The 15,940-nt window shown below is 53.9% G+C and overlaps 8 protein-coding genes across 8 annotated transcripts; 3 read left to right on the top strand and 5 right to left on the bottom strand.

Moving 5' to 3' along the window:
- Positions 1 to 76: 76 nt before the first annotated feature.
- Positions 77 to 1,763, top strand: CLAFUR5_10215 (Glutamyl-tRNA(Gln) amidotransferase subunit A; the record flags this gene model as incomplete). The annotated part of the gene is made up of 5 exons (XM_047909363.1): positions 77 to 355; positions 439 to 912; positions 950 to 1,491; positions 1,550 to 1,580; positions 1,632 to 1,763. The coding sequence occupies 5 exons, from the start codon at positions 77 to 79 to the stop codon at positions 1,761 to 1,763; spliced, it is 1,458 nt and encodes a 485-aa protein (XP_047764784.1).
- Positions 1,764 to 4,188: 2,425 nt separating this feature from the next.
- On the top strand, positions 4,189 to 7,577 carry CLAFUR5_10216 (WSC domain-containing protein; the record flags this gene model as incomplete). The annotated part of the gene is made up of 5 exons (XM_047909364.1): positions 4,189 to 4,334; positions 4,384 to 4,497; positions 4,620 to 5,744; positions 5,818 to 6,347; positions 6,397 to 7,577. The coding sequence occupies 5 exons, from the start codon at positions 4,189 to 4,191 to the stop codon at positions 7,575 to 7,577; spliced, it is 3,096 nt and encodes a 1,031-aa protein (XP_047764781.1).
- A 489-nt stretch (positions 7,578 to 8,066) lies between these two features.
- CLAFUR5_10217 (ribonucleoprotein-associated protein) lies at positions 8,067 to 8,599 on the bottom strand (the record flags this gene model as incomplete). Its single annotated transcript, XM_047909365.1, has 3 exons — positions 8,067 to 8,372; positions 8,475 to 8,523; positions 8,580 to 8,599. 3 exons carry the CDS (start codon positions 8,597 to 8,599, stop codon positions 8,067 to 8,069), a joined length of 375 nt encoding a protein of 124 aa, XP_047764782.1.
- A 272-nt stretch (positions 8,600 to 8,871) lies between these two features.
- On the bottom strand, positions 8,872 to 9,554 carry CLAFUR5_10218 (Short chain dehydrogenase citE; the record flags this gene model as incomplete). Its single annotated transcript, XM_047909366.1, is given in 2 exon segments — positions 8,872 to 9,078; positions 9,096 to 9,554. 2 exon segments carry the CDS (start codon positions 9,552 to 9,554, stop codon positions 8,872 to 8,874), a joined length of 666 nt encoding a protein of 221 aa, XP_047764775.1.
- Positions 9,555 to 10,447: 893 nt separating this feature from the next.
- On the bottom strand, positions 10,448 to 11,376 carry CLAFUR5_10219 (putative alpha/beta-glucosidase agdC; the record flags this gene model as incomplete). The annotated part of the gene is made up of 2 exons (XM_047909367.1): positions 10,448 to 10,967; positions 11,021 to 11,376. 2 exons carry the CDS (start codon positions 11,374 to 11,376, stop codon positions 10,448 to 10,450), a joined length of 876 nt encoding a protein of 291 aa, XP_047764776.1.
- Positions 11,377 to 11,574: 198 nt separating this feature from the next.
- CLAFUR5_10220 (putative alpha/beta-glucosidase agdC) lies at positions 11,575 to 12,687 on the bottom strand (the record flags this gene model as incomplete). The annotated part of the gene is made up of 3 exons (XM_047909368.1): positions 11,575 to 12,238; positions 12,305 to 12,615; positions 12,658 to 12,687. 3 exons carry the CDS (start codon positions 12,685 to 12,687, stop codon positions 11,575 to 11,577), a joined length of 1,005 nt encoding a protein of 334 aa, XP_047764292.1.
- Positions 12,688 to 13,769: 1,082 nt separating this feature from the next.
- On the bottom strand, positions 13,770 to 14,548 carry CLAFUR5_10221 (uncharacterized protein; the record flags this gene model as incomplete). The annotated part of the gene is made up of 2 exons (XM_047909369.1): positions 13,770 to 14,340; positions 14,367 to 14,548. 2 exons carry the CDS (start codon positions 14,546 to 14,548, stop codon positions 13,770 to 13,772), a joined length of 753 nt encoding a protein of 250 aa, XP_047764291.1.
- A 589-nt stretch (positions 14,549 to 15,137) lies between these two features.
- CLAFUR5_10222 (Flavin carrier protein 2) lies at positions 15,138 to 15,797 on the top strand (the record flags this gene model as incomplete). The annotated part of the gene is made up of 1 exon (XM_047909370.1): positions 15,138 to 15,797. One exon carries the CDS (start codon positions 15,138 to 15,140, stop codon positions 15,795 to 15,797), a length of 660 nt encoding a protein of 219 aa, XP_047764290.1.
- Between the last annotated feature and the right edge of the window lie 143 nt (positions 15,798 to 15,940).

Below are 15,940 nucleotides of genomic sequence, written 5' to 3' on the forward strand. Positions count from 1 at the left end.
CAACCTTATCTCGAGCTACGTCGCGCGGAGCGTGGTCCAGACATTCGTTCTGTCGGCGGAGTAGGGAATCCTCGACATGTTGCGTCAGACGTTTTACAGCAGCTTCAGAATAGGCCGCGAACGCTGCAGCAAACCGCCTTGGTATCGTAACAATTCACGAAGTCTCGCCACGATGACTGCAACCACACCTCAATACCGCTCTATAGCTGAGCTCCAAAAAGTATATCGAGCTGGAAGCACCACCGTCAAAGAAGTGACGCAGCAGTATCTTGCAGCTATAGATGGCCTCAACGGTGATGTGAATGCCGTTACTGCAGTCAACAAACATGCCGTTGAACAGGCAGAGCGCCTGGATGTAAGTATATCCGTCAATTACGAACACTCAGAGTTGCAATAGCAGTAGCAAGAGTGCATTAGAGATATCCTAATGTTGATCAGGGCGTACCACAAGACCAGAGAGGTCCATTGTTTGGCGTACCAATGGTGCTCAAAGACCAGATTGAGACCGCTGGCATACCCACTGCATACGGCAGTCTCGCATGCGAAGACTATGTGCCACCCAAAGATGCCACTATAGTCACGAAGCTCAAAGCTGCCGGCGTCGTGATCCGTGGAAAGTCCACCATGCCTGACTGGGCTGCTGGCTGGTTATCGACCTCGTCGCTGAGCGGAACCACCAAGCATCCCATCGACCACACCAGAGATCCTGGAGGCTCTTCAAGTGGAAGCGGCACCGCGGTCGCCACTGACATGGCGTTGGCAGCTATTGGCGGTGATACTGGAGGCAGCATCAGATTGCCCGCCAGCTTCTGTGGCTTAGTGGGTGTGCGGGTCACTCCTGGGAGGATCAGTCGAGATGGCATGTCCTCGCTGGTCAAGACTCAAGACACACCAGGTCCCATGGTCAAGACCGTAGACGACGCCGCTCGTCTTCTTGACGTGCTCGTAGGCTTCGACGAGAACGAACGATTTCACCTCCATCAACGCCGTGACTGGCCGAACCCACTCACGCACGCAATTCGTCGATGCCATCGAGCAACCATTCCTAGAAGGTAAACGCATCGGAGTCCTCCGACAAGCCTTCGGAACTCACAAAGGCATCAATAGCGTCCTCTCCAAAACTCTCACCAGTCTAAAGAACGCTGGCTTCGAACTCATCGACGTCGAAATTCCAAACCTCGAAGACTACATCACCAACACCGCCCCCTACATCCTGCGCTCCAAAACCGATATCAACCACTTCCTCGCGTCCCGAGAAGGCCTCGCTCACCTCAAGATCGAAGATCTACACGCAGCGGGGACATGCCATAAGTCGCTCGACCTCGTCAACATGATCGTTAGAGGACCTACTGACCCGTTCATGAGTCCTCGTTACGCGAGACTTCTAGCAAAAGTCAGTGAGTTCCAAAGGATTGTGGATGGGCTTGATGCGATTGTGTATCCTACGTGTAAGCAGCTCGCGCCGAAGACGGAGAGGGTGCTTGCTATGGCGTAAGTTGAATCTGGGGATGACAGGCTGAGGTGTTGGAAGCTGACTTTCTTTTGATAGCTCGCATCTCAATACGGACGCACCGAATACTGTAATTGTATCGTAGCTGCTGTATACTGCGCTGTCAGTACCGATCGGCAAGGCGAAGGATGATGAATACCCTGATGATCCAGAGCTGCCGGTGGGACTGGAGATCCTGGGTGTGCCTTTGAGCGAGGAGAGGATATTGAAGATTGCGGCGGGAGTCGAAGCGTTGCAGCACAAGCAGAAGTAGTAGAGTCCATTCATGTATGTAGGGGCAGTCGATGCTTGCAGTGACACATATGTATCTTGCTGGGTCCCGCGCGCTGCGTGTTTGCCGTTTGGCCTTTCAGCTTCAGCAGGTACTTACTGTGCATGTGAGCCACCTGATGTATAGCGCTGACCTACCGCTGAGGTCTTGGAACACACATGCGGGAGGAAGTCTTAATTCGTCGATCGTAGAGCCGAGAGTGTTCTCATGATGAGCCTCCATGTTGTATGTAGTCCCACCGCCCCAGCTTCACGTGAATGACCTGGTAATTGATGATTAGTGCTCGATGCGTGACAGCTGCCTGACTGCCACACGATCATCTGCCACTAGCCTACCGCGTGGTATGAGCCACGTGAGGTGTAGCTTTCACATGCCATGCTTCACAGTATCAGCCCTGAGGGCTAGAAAAGTGGTCCAAGCTGTCGCGATAGATAGCTTGGTGAAACGATGTAGGGCATGCGAGAAGCTTCCAGCAGGCCGCATATTGGATCTTGACTGCCTCGAAGTAGAGATCATGGACTATCTCGAAAAAATTATGGCGTGACAAGCGCTCGTCTTTCGGCTCAGCTTGGCGCCTTCGGTTTATCGTGGACGAATGCAGAGCGTAAGCTGTAGCTATGCTTGACCTAGACTTCATGGCCTTTTGCATGTGACTGTGTAGCCGCAGCTCTGCAGGCGCGGGATCCGAGTTGCGTTCAGGCAGAAGTAGAGCGATCCCGTTTCGTAGACATCACGCTTTGAAGCGTAGTGTGGCGACTAAGCTCAGATCTACGTGTCGCATATATGAGCCGCACTACGACACCACGCTCGCTGGTGAAACAACATGTGCTGCCATGTGTTGGAAGCGTGTCGTGCGGCAAGCCGGGGTGAGTTTGACGACTCGATGGTCAAAGCGAAAAGACTCGTGGAATTCAACGACCATCGGCGACGGCACCAACTTTGGTCAGCCACGCGGTGGAGTAGACTTCTGCGACTTTTCGATGGTCTCTTCGAAACTGTGGATGTGGATGAAAGCGCGCGCTCGCTTCGTTGACTGGCGTTGGTAGCGCGGCCATGCCGTGTGCGAAGTTGTAGTAGCTATGCGTTAGCTAGATTCAAGATTACAGAATGCTTCAAGCAAGCCATCGTGGCTTGTGCTGGACTCGAGCTTCTCCCACCACGATCGGAGAGCAGCCTGATGATAGCTGATGATCGGCGGAGTCGTGGACAGCTGAAGTCAGAGGAGTAAAACTCTTGCCAATTGTTTGTCTCGGGTGGTTACTCGCTACTGACAGAAAGGTTGAGACATATACGAACCTTCGCGGCAGACAGAGCGGTGACAGCAGAAGCCATATGCAATTTTCGAGCGGATGCATTGAGCAAAGCAGGGAAGCCGCAGGTCGAACCTCATATCTCACTGTGCGCTTTGCACTCAGCAATGCGACCATGGTGGGTCAATACGATGCCTTGCAGTCCTTGCTTCCACCACTCGCCATAAATACTGACTTGCAGTAGCACATTGTTATATTGTTCTGCAACCTTCGGTCAGCTCGTAGCTGCCCAAGGATAAAGTGCATTAGCATCCAGACCAGGGTTTATTGATGAAGGCCTCACAGACACCAGGACTCGCTTCCAGAAAGCCTTTTCGTGGGCTTTGGGTCGAACGTTTGCTGGCGCGTGGCATCCTCGTGGACGGCTGATGCGACGAAGTTGTCGCCACACTGTATACTGCGTGACTACGACCACAGGCCATGGCAGGGCGTGGAACACCACAATCAGGACAGGTCGCTGCTGTCCGCGGAGTGCCAAACGCCGAGCCATGGACCGTGGAACAACTCTGCGATCAGCCATGTCCGTCCTTGCCTCCAGACCCGCCTGACATGCATAGCATGTGAGCAGATGAGCCCGTTGAGGCGTCTTCGCTAACCCGGTGGCAGGCGGCGTTGAAGGTGTGAGTTGCCACTTCTGCGAGATGCTTCCTGGCATCACAGCAGGTAGGTGCAGTTTCGCATGCGGCAAGATGGAGCCAGGGTAACTATGTTCACAAAGGGAAAGCCAGGAAACAGAAATGGACTTCACGGAGCCACGTGATCATGCACGCTCCCGCGCTAAGCTTCGCTGAGTTTGACTCGACTTCACCTCTGAACTCTCTTTCTTTGCACGTCTTCTTCGGCTGGCGGCTCGACGGAGTCCTCGCACGCTCGTGCCGTATAGGTGCCTCCACGCTACGTTTCGCTACACCACTGGACCTCAATCTCACCTTAGAGTTGGCATTTTCTTGGAGGCGGCCATGAGTCTCCGCTGACGGGCATTGCGTGGCAACCTCACCGATCCTGCGGCCACTCCTGTGTACGAGTCTGGAGTGACCGTCTGGGTAGCTCAATTCAGGCGCTGGTCATCTCCTTCGTTCCTCTCATGGACAGCAGCCATGACGAAGCCAACAGCAGTGTTGAGCTGCATTTTCAGTATATTGACTGCATTCCAATGCAACGCCTCTATCCTCACGCGAGCCGCCCTTGTACCCGCGGCCAATGCGTCTTTGCCAACACGATGGAGTTATGTTGGATGTTACAAGTACATGGCCGATCTGTAATCCATTCGAAGAGTGCTGACTCGATTGAAGTGACACTCAGCAAGTGCGAACACTCCAAGGAGGCGCAACCACTGATAAGGCTATGAACGGGTCTACATGCGCCAAATACTGCAACGATAAGAAATTTGTTTATGCTGGAACTGAGTAAGTATGGTTCGGTGGAGCCACTGGAGAGCGTCTGTCGAAACGTGGTGCCGACTGACCCTATGCCACACTGGCAACAAGACCGTCCTCCACACGTATAGCTAATACCGACCGCACAACAGATATTCGAATGAATGCTACTGTGGCAATCAGCTGGGAGCACCTTCCGCTCTGCAGAATGACACAAAATGCAGCATGTCCTGCGCTGGAAATTCTAGCGAAGCTTGTGGTGGCGCTAACTTCATCTCTATCTACTACACCAACAAGCCAGCACCAGCTGGTCCAGTGGTCAATCCCGGACCTGCGAACTGGACATCGTACGGCTGCTATACGGATGGCAACCCTCGGTCGCTGGCAAATGGAGTCGCCACTCCAGGAGGACCCAGCAACATGACTGTAGCACTGTGTACCGCAACCTGTGGTAAAGCTGGTTATACTTTAGCTGGACTTGAATATGCCCAAGAATGCCACTGCGACAACTACCTAGCTGCTTCTGCAAGTCAGGCTGTGCTCGCAGATTGCAACATGCCATGTAATGGCAACAGTTCCGAATTCTGTGGCGCTGGCAACAGACTGAACATGTACGCTTCTGGAGGTACCAAACCAGGGTTTAAGCCCGGTGCTAGTAGCTCGACGAGAGCAACCAGTACTGCCGTGTCCTCTAGCACTGCTGCTGCTACCGGTGCGAGCAAGAGTGCCACTAGTACTGTCACTTCTTCGAGCACTACGGCCGCGACGCCCTCAAACGGCGTCGACCCAGCCGCAATTGCGCCTTTCAAATACGCTGGCTGTTACACGGATACCAGCTCAGATGGACGCTCCATTGCGAATAGACAGACTGATGATCCGAAGATGACTGTAGAGTCTTGCATCAAGGTGTGCTCTTCGAAGGGATTTACTGTTGCTGGAGTGCAATATGCACAAGAATGCTACTGCGACAACTTCTTGCGAAACTCTCCCACGAAAGCTCCCGACTCCGATTGCAGCATGAACTGCGTTGGGAGCCCTGGCGAGAAATGCGGTGCTGGTGGCAGGAACTCTGTCTACACCAATGGCACCATCACGAATTACCAACCTCCAGGCCCACTCACGAACCTCCCTGGAAACTGGTCGTACACCGGGTGCATTCAAGATAATGTCAACAATGTGCGAGTGTTCCCGTACGAGATGATCTTCCAGAAGAACAACTCCAATACCTACTGCTTGACACTCTGCCAGCAGTACGGGTACAGCGCCGCGGCTACGGAGTAAGTATAGAATTCACTACGTTCTTGAGCATTCGAGCTATGCACAAAGCGGGACTAATCTCTGTTCTTCCAGATACGGCGAGCAATGCTTTTGCGGTGATCCTCAGAACGTGATCGACTACGGAGCCAGGACTCTAGCCAACTCCTCCTGCAACGTCCGCTGCACAAACGACACAGCCGGCAGCAACGGCGGTGAGATCTGTGGTGGTCAAAACGCCCTGTCCTACTATCAATGGAAGGGCGAACCTCTCAACAGCTGGAATGTCGCGACCGGTAACGCAGCAGGCGCCTACCAATTCCTCATCGGCGGCGTCGTAATCCCACTCATCGTGACCCCAGCACGAAATGGCAAAGTCACCTTCGTGGAGAGATTCGGCACTTCGCAGAATGCCAGCAGCACCGGAGCTTACGAACTTGACCTTGCTCAATTGAATGACTTTTCGAAAGCGTGGAGGACTATGCACGTCAAGACCGATGTCTTCTGCGCGGCATCACTGACCATTCCCGATCGCGCTGGCCGTCAAATCGATGTAGGAGGATGGTCCGCCCCCTCGACGAAGGGCGTCCGCCTCTACTGGCCTGATGGATCCCCTGGCGTACCGGGTGAAAACGACTGGCAAGAAAACGTCGACAAGCTCTCCCTCATCGGAAGGACGCTGGTACCCCTCTGCCATGATTCTCGCCAACGGCTCCATCCTTGTCGTAGGCGGTGAAGAGGGCTCCAACGGCGCTCCCGTGCCTTCCCTCGAAATTCTTCCCTCCCCCTCTGGCCAAGTCCTCTACGCCGATTACCTCGAGCGCACGGATCCCAACAACCTCTACCCGTTCCTGACAGTCTTGCCCTCCGGCAGGATCTTCATCCAATACTACAACGAAGCCAAACTCCTCGACCCCGTCTCTCTCCAGCCCGTGAAAACCCTCCCCAACGCCCCCGGCGCCGTCAACAACGCCGCCAGTGGACGAACCTACCCCTTCGCCGGAACTATGATGATTCTGCCTCAATCACCACCATACACAGACCTCGAGGTCCTCATTTGTGGCGGCTCCACCGCTGGCGCCGCGGTGGCGTTGGATAATTGCGTAAGCATGAAGCCCGACAGCCCCTCTGCGAACTGGACCCTCGAGCGCATGCCCTCGAAACGCGTAATGCCCTGTATGACCGCCCTCCCAGACGGGACATACCTCATCGTCAACGGCGCAAGACAGGGCGGCGCAGGCTTCGGCCTCGCGACGGATCCCAATCTCAACGCTGTGCTTTACGACCCAACCAAGCCGAGGGGGAGGAGGATGACAGTTATGGCAAATACAACAATCGCGCGTCTCTACCACTCCGAATCCGTCCTCCTCGACGACGGCCGTGTGATGATCACAGGTTCTGATCCCGAGGACCAGAAGAACCCGCAGGAATACCGCAACGAAGTCTTCATTCCACCATACCTCATGGGCAACCCGGCCCGACCAGCCTTCAACATAACAAACCTCGACTGGTCTTACGGCAGTTCCCAAACCCTCTCCATCCTATCGCAAGGCGCCGGCGGTGCTTTCCGAGTCAGTATGATGGGCGCCGTATCCTCAACACACGGAAACTCCATGGGCCAGAGGAGATTTTTCCTAGCAACGAGCTGTAGTGGAAGTACCTGTAGAGTGACTGCGCCACCCAACGCGAACGTGTGCCCGCCGGGGTGGTTCCAGCTTTTCTTGCTTGATGGGAAGGGAGTGCCCAGTAAGGCGATTTGGGGACGAGTGGGAGGCGACCCGGCGTCGTTGGGCAACTGGCCGCAGAATGCGGGATTCACATTGCCGGGTATGACGGCAGTTTCGAGGTTGTTCTAGGGAAAGCTAGGTGGTGGGATGGTGGTGGTTTCGTTTGAGCGTATAGCGATAGAGCGTGTTTGCGTGCGTTTGTGTCTGATTTCTGGGTTAGCATGAGATACCATGATAGTCGTGATTAGATAGATAGTAGCCACAGCTAGAAGACGATATTTTCATATGTTAGCAGATGCCCTCTATCAATATGTAGTTTCAGGACTGGAAGCTGTACGACTTTCGAGGGCGCTCGCCAGGGGAGGTAGCCGGATGGGCAAGAGCTCCACGGTCTCTCGCTCCGTGGGTCACTGATGTAGCAATATGGTGTAGACATGACTCGTGCAGTGAAAGCGTTTACGCGTGTGTCTCGCTTCCCCGGACTGCCAGATGTCTTGCGACTCAATTCTCATTCGTGTAACACAATCAAGTGCTCACATTCGATATCTGATCTCGACCAGTCTCTCTGCCTGCTGACTCCAGCTCTACACTTCCACCATACCTGCTCGCAGCACATCTCTAGATCATCAATCTCTCCACCTTATCCTTGATGCTCCTGATCTGGCCCATCAAATCCGACGCCTCGTTGGTGGTAATCGAAGTTGCAATGACCGGTCGGGACACACCACAAGCACGGCCGAGAGCCATCTTGCTGGGAACGTAGACGTATGGGACGTTCTTGTCTTCGCAGAGGAGGGGGAGGTGGAGGAGGATGGCGAGTGGGGTGGTGTCGGCGGCCAGGACGATGACTTCGGCGATACCTCTGTTCAAGGTCTTGGTGGCTTCGTTGGCGCCTTTTTTGGCTTGGCGGTAGTGGGTTGCTTGCTGTGAGGTGGAAGTGTTAGCTTTGCGCAAGAAGGAAGTGCTATTGCCTCGGGGGCGAAGGGCAGCGCGGGTCTTGGACACTACACCATATTCTAGACATACCTGGACAAGATCAAGCAGCTCCTGTGTGAGGGCAGCGTCGGCGACGGGCCTGTGGCATGTTAGTAGAAGGCGGTGATAGTGTGCAAGCCCATTCGCTCAACGTACCATGCAGCAGATTCGGCCATTTTTGGTGGTGTTTGTCGCGTGAGATAGGCGATTGAGTTGATGTGTCTTGGTCGTTATTGGCTCACCCGGTCGGATCACGGCCTTGTGGTAGAGGATGTGCTGGTGAAGATGCTGGTTGTCGCAAAAGTGAACTTCAAGAAATTCGATCGGCAGACTTTCTCTTGCCGGCGTAAAGTGCTGCCGAGCCGAGACTCGACTGTCATCCAGAACGGCTTGTGTACGTACATGTACTGTAAACACGACCCCACACCATATCTATCCTCCAGTTGCCCTAAAACATCATCCTAACCTTCAACTTATCCCACTCCACAATCTCCTCCCGTCTTCCCACCAACTCCTCCATATCCCACGGACAACTAACATACCCTCCCCCCAGCCACTCCCTCCTCTCACTCGCCAACCAACAAATCGTATCTCCCGCAATCTCCGGCTTATGCGGCAACCGCTCCCTCACAGCCTCAGGCTCCTTCACAGTCATCTGCGTCTTAATCGCACCAGGATTGACACAGAACGCCAGTAGATTTCTGGGCCCGAGTCGAGGATCGAGGCGTAGGGTTCTTGGTGGGCGGCCTTGTTGATGAGGATGTCGAGATGGCTGCCAAACGCCTTGGAGACGGTTTCTTGGAAGGCTGCTGCGCTTTCGAGCTTGGATATGTCGACGATGCCGGTGATGATCAAGCGTTCCGAGCGGCCTGCTTCAGTGGCGGGGGCTGTGAGCTGGGAGATGAGCGGCGGGGAGATCTCGTGCAGGTCTGCCAGGGCGATGAAGGACGCTCCAGCGCGCGCGAAGGCTAGGGCTGTGGCGTAGCCTACTCCGTCTTCCCATGCTGCACCAGTGATGAGCACACGACGACCAGAAAGATCTGAAGACAAGGGTGAGATGTGTGAATAGCTGGTGGCGTGAGTTGTGGCTGTGAATTCACGTCGGCCGGCGCGCTGATTGGACTGAGACATTGTAGTTGTGCTTGGTACTTCACAAGGCTTTCAAGATGTCAATCTTGAGCGGAGCTCTGTATCAACATGATCACTGGTCACGATCCCGATTTGCGCCAAACGACGAGAACAGCCGGGTTCCACTCAATTCCAGTCGGTATGCCTGTTCTTCTGGCACCTTTCTACTCACTGCTCATGGAATTGTGAGTAGGACATACTGTAATCTAGAAAGTTCACCGGACAAACAGCACGTCGAGAGACCGAGTCATGGCGTGTGCCATGGTATTCCGGTGGATCTTTAGCACTCTTGACCCGTGTGCATCGCATCTTCGTTCTACACCTGTATATCCAGAAGTGCTTGCTGATCTGGAGCGAGATAAGAAGTACGAGAGCTTCGACATTGGTCGAGGTTGCTGGGTTCGTGTTATGTTGGCGTCCCTTTGCATAAGCCTTCCTGCGCCGACCGTCCTCTACTACCACTTCGACCCCCTGAAAGATCAATCTCAAACGGCTCCACGAGACTCGCCATCACAGTCCCATTCATCGACCCATCTCCACCAAGCAGCACAACCGCCCGAACCATATTGATCGTCTGATATCCAAACGTCCCACTCGAGCTCAGAGTAGCATCACTATACGAAAAATTAATGTACGAGACATCCTCACCAGGCTCCAGAGCTTCACCATCATCCAGGTACAAATAGCCCGTTGCAGTGCCATCCAGATTTGGAGCCACAAGCAAACGGAAATCCTGCTTCCTCAGCTCCGTCGTCGTGTTCGTCGGGTTGGCTCGTAGAGGTATGATAGCTCCGCTCTTGATGTGTACTGGGATTTTGTTCAGGGGTGTGTCGTCGAATGTTTGGGTTGCTCCAGTTCCGCGTAGTGGCTCATAGGTCTCGAAGTCGTAGAAGAGGTCATCGGGGGATGTAGACCTCCACACTCATCTTCCCCTCCTCCGTGACGGGGGATACCATAATATCATCCCCAAAGAAGAACTGCGTCTCGATCCCGAAAGTCTCCTCATCTTTCGGGTAGTTAAAGAACATCGGACTAACAACCGGAACACCCCACACACTCTGCCTATACATCGCCGTATACAAATAATCCAAAAGCATCAACCTCCTCCTAATCGCCTTCCTCGCCGCATCAGCGACCTCAGGCCACAGGTAAAACTCCTGCGGCTGAGCGCCGACGACTTTGTGGTTGCGGAAGCAAGGGTTCCAGGCTCCGAGCATGGCCCAACGCGCGCAGAGCTCGATGGTGACGTTCGCGTTGTGGCCGCAGGTGTCGGAGCCGACCATGGGGAACTGGAAGAAGGAGGAGAAGGATGCCATTTGCCAGATCGAGATGAGGTAGGAGCGCCAGTCGACGTTGTTGTCGCCGAACCAGTGCCCGACTTCGCGGGAGGAGCCCATGTAGGAGGAGCGGGTGATTCTGGAAGTGATAGTCAGTGAGGTACGTTGGTTAGTCATGCTAGTAAGACTTACACTAGCGGCCTCTTGTCTGGACTTCGCGAAATCGTGGCCTTTCGGCTAGTTGAGCTCATCATGGCGCCGAAGAGATTGTGAGTATCGTACTCTGCATACCCACCATCGTGATACACGTTCGTTGGCAGACCTTGATCGCTGAGATTGCCCACAGTGCTGTTGATGTTGTACGCAGGGTATGCCAGATCACGCCCCGGGAGTCCCAACATTGAGCCAGATGGGACATCTGGACCTTGTCCCTCTTCTGGTATCAGCGGTAAGGGAACGTACGGCACTTCAGTCTGATTCGTGCCGGAAGTGGTGATTCGATCATTGACGATTTGCGGGTTCCACATGTCATTGCAGCCCCCAATCATGATAGTCCTGTTCTCGGTCTCGAAGATATACGAGCCGTCGATGGCATAAGCCCACCTAGGATACTGGTAGGAGACGACAGTATTTGGTGGAAGCTGCACAACGACAGCATATCCATCTTCAGTCTGGATCGGAAACGCTCGACCATCCTGAGCCCTCCCATTAGTAAGAGCTGAAGCATTGCCAATGATCGTAATCCGTTATACATCGCCATTGACCTCAACCGCCACGTTAAATCGCGTATAGCAAACACAAGTCGGCTGCCAGTTCTCCGGCCAGCCAGGGATCTCATACGGGCTAGGGATGCGCACAGCGGGCACACGCTCCGGACGCTCCTGGTGGATGCCGTCAAGCGTGGCGTTGCGGCAGGTCGGGTTGCAGAAGTTGGCGGCTTCGTTCATGTCGATCCACAGTCCATCGATATCGATGCCAGACTCGGCACTGAGGAACTTTGCGAATTCTTCATTCCAGTAGTCTTGCGTCGCTGGGTTGAACCAGTCTGGGTATATTGACCCACCGCCCCAGACAACACCGGGCACAGCTGTACCATTTGGGAATTTGAAGAAGACATTGCTCTGCACCAGATCCTCGTACGCGGTATATGTACCCGGACGCCCAGGGATTGAGTCTCTCGGCTGCGTCGGTATTGCAGGCTCAATGATAAACACCGCCTTCTGCTGATGCAAATGTAGGTAGTCGACGTACTCTCTGACCCTCTCTATCGCCCATCGATCAGGATCCGAAGAGAATGTCTGCTTGCGATACATGTGCTCAATGTCTGTCCACATCGTCTCCAGTGGTATCTCTGCCACGCTGTAGTTCGCGATAATCTCGGCGGCCTCGAATATGTCGAGCAGACCATATCTGCAGTGGTGCTAGCCAAAGCTCCAATATGGCATGATCGTGGAGTGGCCTATGACATCAGCGAACTGTGCAGATGCTTCGCGTGGTGTTGCACCGGTGACGAAGTAGAAGTCGAAGACGCCGCCATTAGTGTTGTACTCCAGGTACTGGCCTTGGTCATCGCCATCGAGAATGACTCGCTCTCCATTACTATTGAGATGGTAGACGGCGTGCGTACCATTAGCACCGCGATGATCGTAGTATGCTTTGAATGTGCCATAGAGATTACCCTCGGGCAAGAATGATGGCCCAACGTTCCAAAACGGATGCGAATAGCCAGTAGTCGGCAGACGTAAGGAGTCTGAGTTCTCTCCGAAGCCATAGATATTCGGATCCTGCTATAAACTCGTTCGCATGCGAAGGTACTGGCTCTCAAACACCAGCTTTTGGCCTGTGGTATCGAACAGCATCTCGCCAGTAGCATTCCTGATCACTGCAAACTCGAATGGGCCTTCGTTCAGTCAAAAGTACAGGTCGCTGTCCGCGTCGTTCACTGTGCTGTCATCTGGTCGCCACACAACATCTTCGGGTATCTGGTAGACTCGTTGGTCGGCGTCGGATATTCTGACGTGTAGGCGTTGTTTAGCTTGATATTCCACCAGCAGACGGAGGTCTTTCAGGTCGTCAGAGTATGCATTGCATGGCTCTCCAGCCAATGTGAGATCAGCAGTGATCGTGCCACTAGTGCGTCGCACATTCGATGCTCTATAGCCTGGACAGTCTGCGATGCCTTGAGCTGCGACTACCCAAAGCCCTACCGTGGAGGCTAGCAATGCCAACGCGGCTGTCCTGGCCATATTGATATAGTGTCTGCAAGCTCGAGAATGATCGAGCGGCTATCGCGTGCAGCTGCAGCAAGGTGAAGTTATCTATGTCAGTCCTTCAGGCTAAGTCAGCATAGCAGGATGCATCGAGCTTGGTGAAGCAATCCTCTGCTACACGATAGCGGAGAGTGTCACATCGCATTGATCTTTCTGATGCAGAGGCATAGAGTCATGTGAGCAATGACATCGCAAAAGGACAGGTCCCATGCTGATCTTTGCCAGGATCTGACCGAGTCAATCGACCTCCACTTCGGAAGTACCTGTCGATCATGTTCGAGAGTCGCGATACCGAAGCTAAGACACGAAGAGCCGTGGTCCGGATCAATCATAGCACAAGAAAGCAGTGCCTACCGTAGCGTTTGTGCGTTGGCCCAAATAGTGTGAAGCTGCTCGATTGTTCACGAGTGATTCCAATGTTGCAGGCTGCAAAGTCCGGCATTGACTTGCATTGCGATCGGTGATGCATGGGCTTCCTGGCTGTGCCGGAACATATCTTCAGTCTTGATTCCTGCGCTTTCCGCAGTCATGGTAGAGCAGGTCGTTTAAAGAGCTGTCAGCGAGGGTTATATCGTATCGACAAGAGAGTTGTTGATAAAGGAGGGCTATAAACCAGTTAGCTGAGAAGCAACAACACCGTAGCGAACAAGAACGTGGATGCTCCCAGGCCACTACTCGTCGGGCGTCTCCTTCTCTGCATCTCTCGCCATCCTGTCTTCGTCCTCAATCTTCCTCATCTTCTCTTCCAGTTTCTGCCGCTTGCTGGCGGTACGCTCCAGCTTTCGCGTCTGCTTATCCTCCGGACTCGCACTCATCTTCTCTCTCAGCACATAGTGCAATAGGCCAACGACGCCGATGCTTGCTTCGACGCCGCTTACGAATTCCTTGTACGCGGTCTTGATGTGGATCTTCGCGGCAGCATAATGAGTCCGCGCTCGCGCAGCTTGCCGGCGAGTGCGGTGTTGCTTCTCAGCCTTCTGAGCTTTCTTGTATGCGTCCGAAGTCGTCTCGCGTTCGGTGGTTAGGGCCAGATGGGCAGCGGAGGGTGCATGAGGTATAGGCGGAGGGGGACTTGCTGGTGTCTCGCCATCGGCGTTGGCGTCAGGCTGGGGAGCCTTCGCCGTTCTCTTGAGAGGTCCCATTGTTGGTTGTAGCCTTGATGGTACAGATGGTAGTAATGAGATGTGTAGTGGCCGTCTCGTCTTGGTCGGATGCACAGTTGCAGCAGTACGTTGACAATGCCTACCTTCGACTACTGCGTGACTCACCTTGTCTTGTTGATGTTGTTGTCGATATCCAGGATCTGTTTGTGGCCCGAGTTCGCGTCTTTGCCAGGCTTACACGCGTCTAGAACTTGGTCGTTTTGACACAGGAAGGTAGGGATCGTGCCCAGAATCAGGCTTCCGTGCCATCGCACGTACGCTTCGACCAGGACGCTATACAGCAGCATTCACGCTCACGTTGACCGTCCGAGGCTGCTCGTCCACATTGCCCGACTCTCAACGCGGTCAGTGAGAGGCTGTGTCTGGCATGGGCAATGCTTCGGCGACAACGCGTCAGTGTTTCGGTCGCGGAGACAGATGCCAGACTGGGGCGATCCGGTCATCACTTGAGGTATTTGGCGTCAGGGCGTGACTGTTATGGTCATGGTCGGATACATGTAGTCCGTCCACGTGGAAAGGAGATGGTGATGCCGAGCTGACATGTCTTGGCATTGGCCCGCCTTGGTCACTTCCTGCTCATCAAATCCTCTCCTCTCTCTACCAAAAACACTCGATTCGTCAGAACGAGCATCGTCTTGTAGTCCTCAAATCTCCTCTGAACCCCAGGCAAAGAGGCTGTGTCACAATTGACGCCTAGACATCGCGCCGTGTCCTGAACTTGGTGTTTCAAGCGGGAATCCTTCCATCCTTCGCTCCTATAAGGCCACAAAGGCATAACGAGGTCTGCCTAGACACACATAGACCATTTTCATGCCATCATTGACAGCGTATTGACATCTTTTCCACAACATACACAGCCAAACAATCTTCGCAGCAATGGCCCCAACATGGCGAGCACTCCTCACCCTAGGCACTCTACTGGGTGCCTCGAGCATAGCACACGCCGAAGACTATCTTCGGACCACCTCTTTCACCAACTGTGAAAGCAGCAACCAATTCAACGCCTCAACATTCAACATCACCATCACTCCCGAGAACAGGACCATTGTGTTCGACCTCGGTGGCGACATCACATTCACCGGCAATGCATCTCTCGACTTCTCCATCATCATCAACGGGAACGAGGCCCAGCTGTTCAGACAAGATGGCTGTATCGCGGACTACCCAGCCTTCTGCCCTACGACACCGGGCCAGATCAACTTGAATTCGAACATTGAGTTATCGGAAACTGCCTCGGACATGATTCCCGAGGAGCTTTATACGATGCCTGACCTTGATGCACAGTTCAAGTTGTCATTCAACGATACTGCTACCGGGCAGCCTTGGGGTTGCATCGAGGCAAATTTGACGAATGGAGTGACTGAGGCTTCGGCTATGAACAATGCCTCTTCTACCTCCGACACTTCCAGGACCACGAACGCTACGAATGGCACGACGACTCCTGAGGGCTCAGAGTCCAGTGCCACCATGACATCTATCTTCTCAACTCTTGCCGTCGGAGTACCTGCCATCATCGCCATGACCTTGTGCTTGTAGAGGACAACTTGGAACAATCGAGCATACATTTCGTGGCTGCGACTATACATTTTGACACGAGGCTTCCGATACTGTCATTCTCGATGAAACAGCATCAACCATCGAAGCATCGCAAGGCCGTGGTCTCGGCGTTCTGGATCTAC

The sequence above is a fragment of the Fulvia fulva genome, chromosome 7, assembly GCF_020509005.1.
Source record: "Fulvia fulva chromosome 7, complete sequence".
NCBI lineage: Eukaryota > Fungi > Ascomycota > Dothideomycetes > Mycosphaerellales > Mycosphaerellaceae > Fulvia > Fulvia fulva.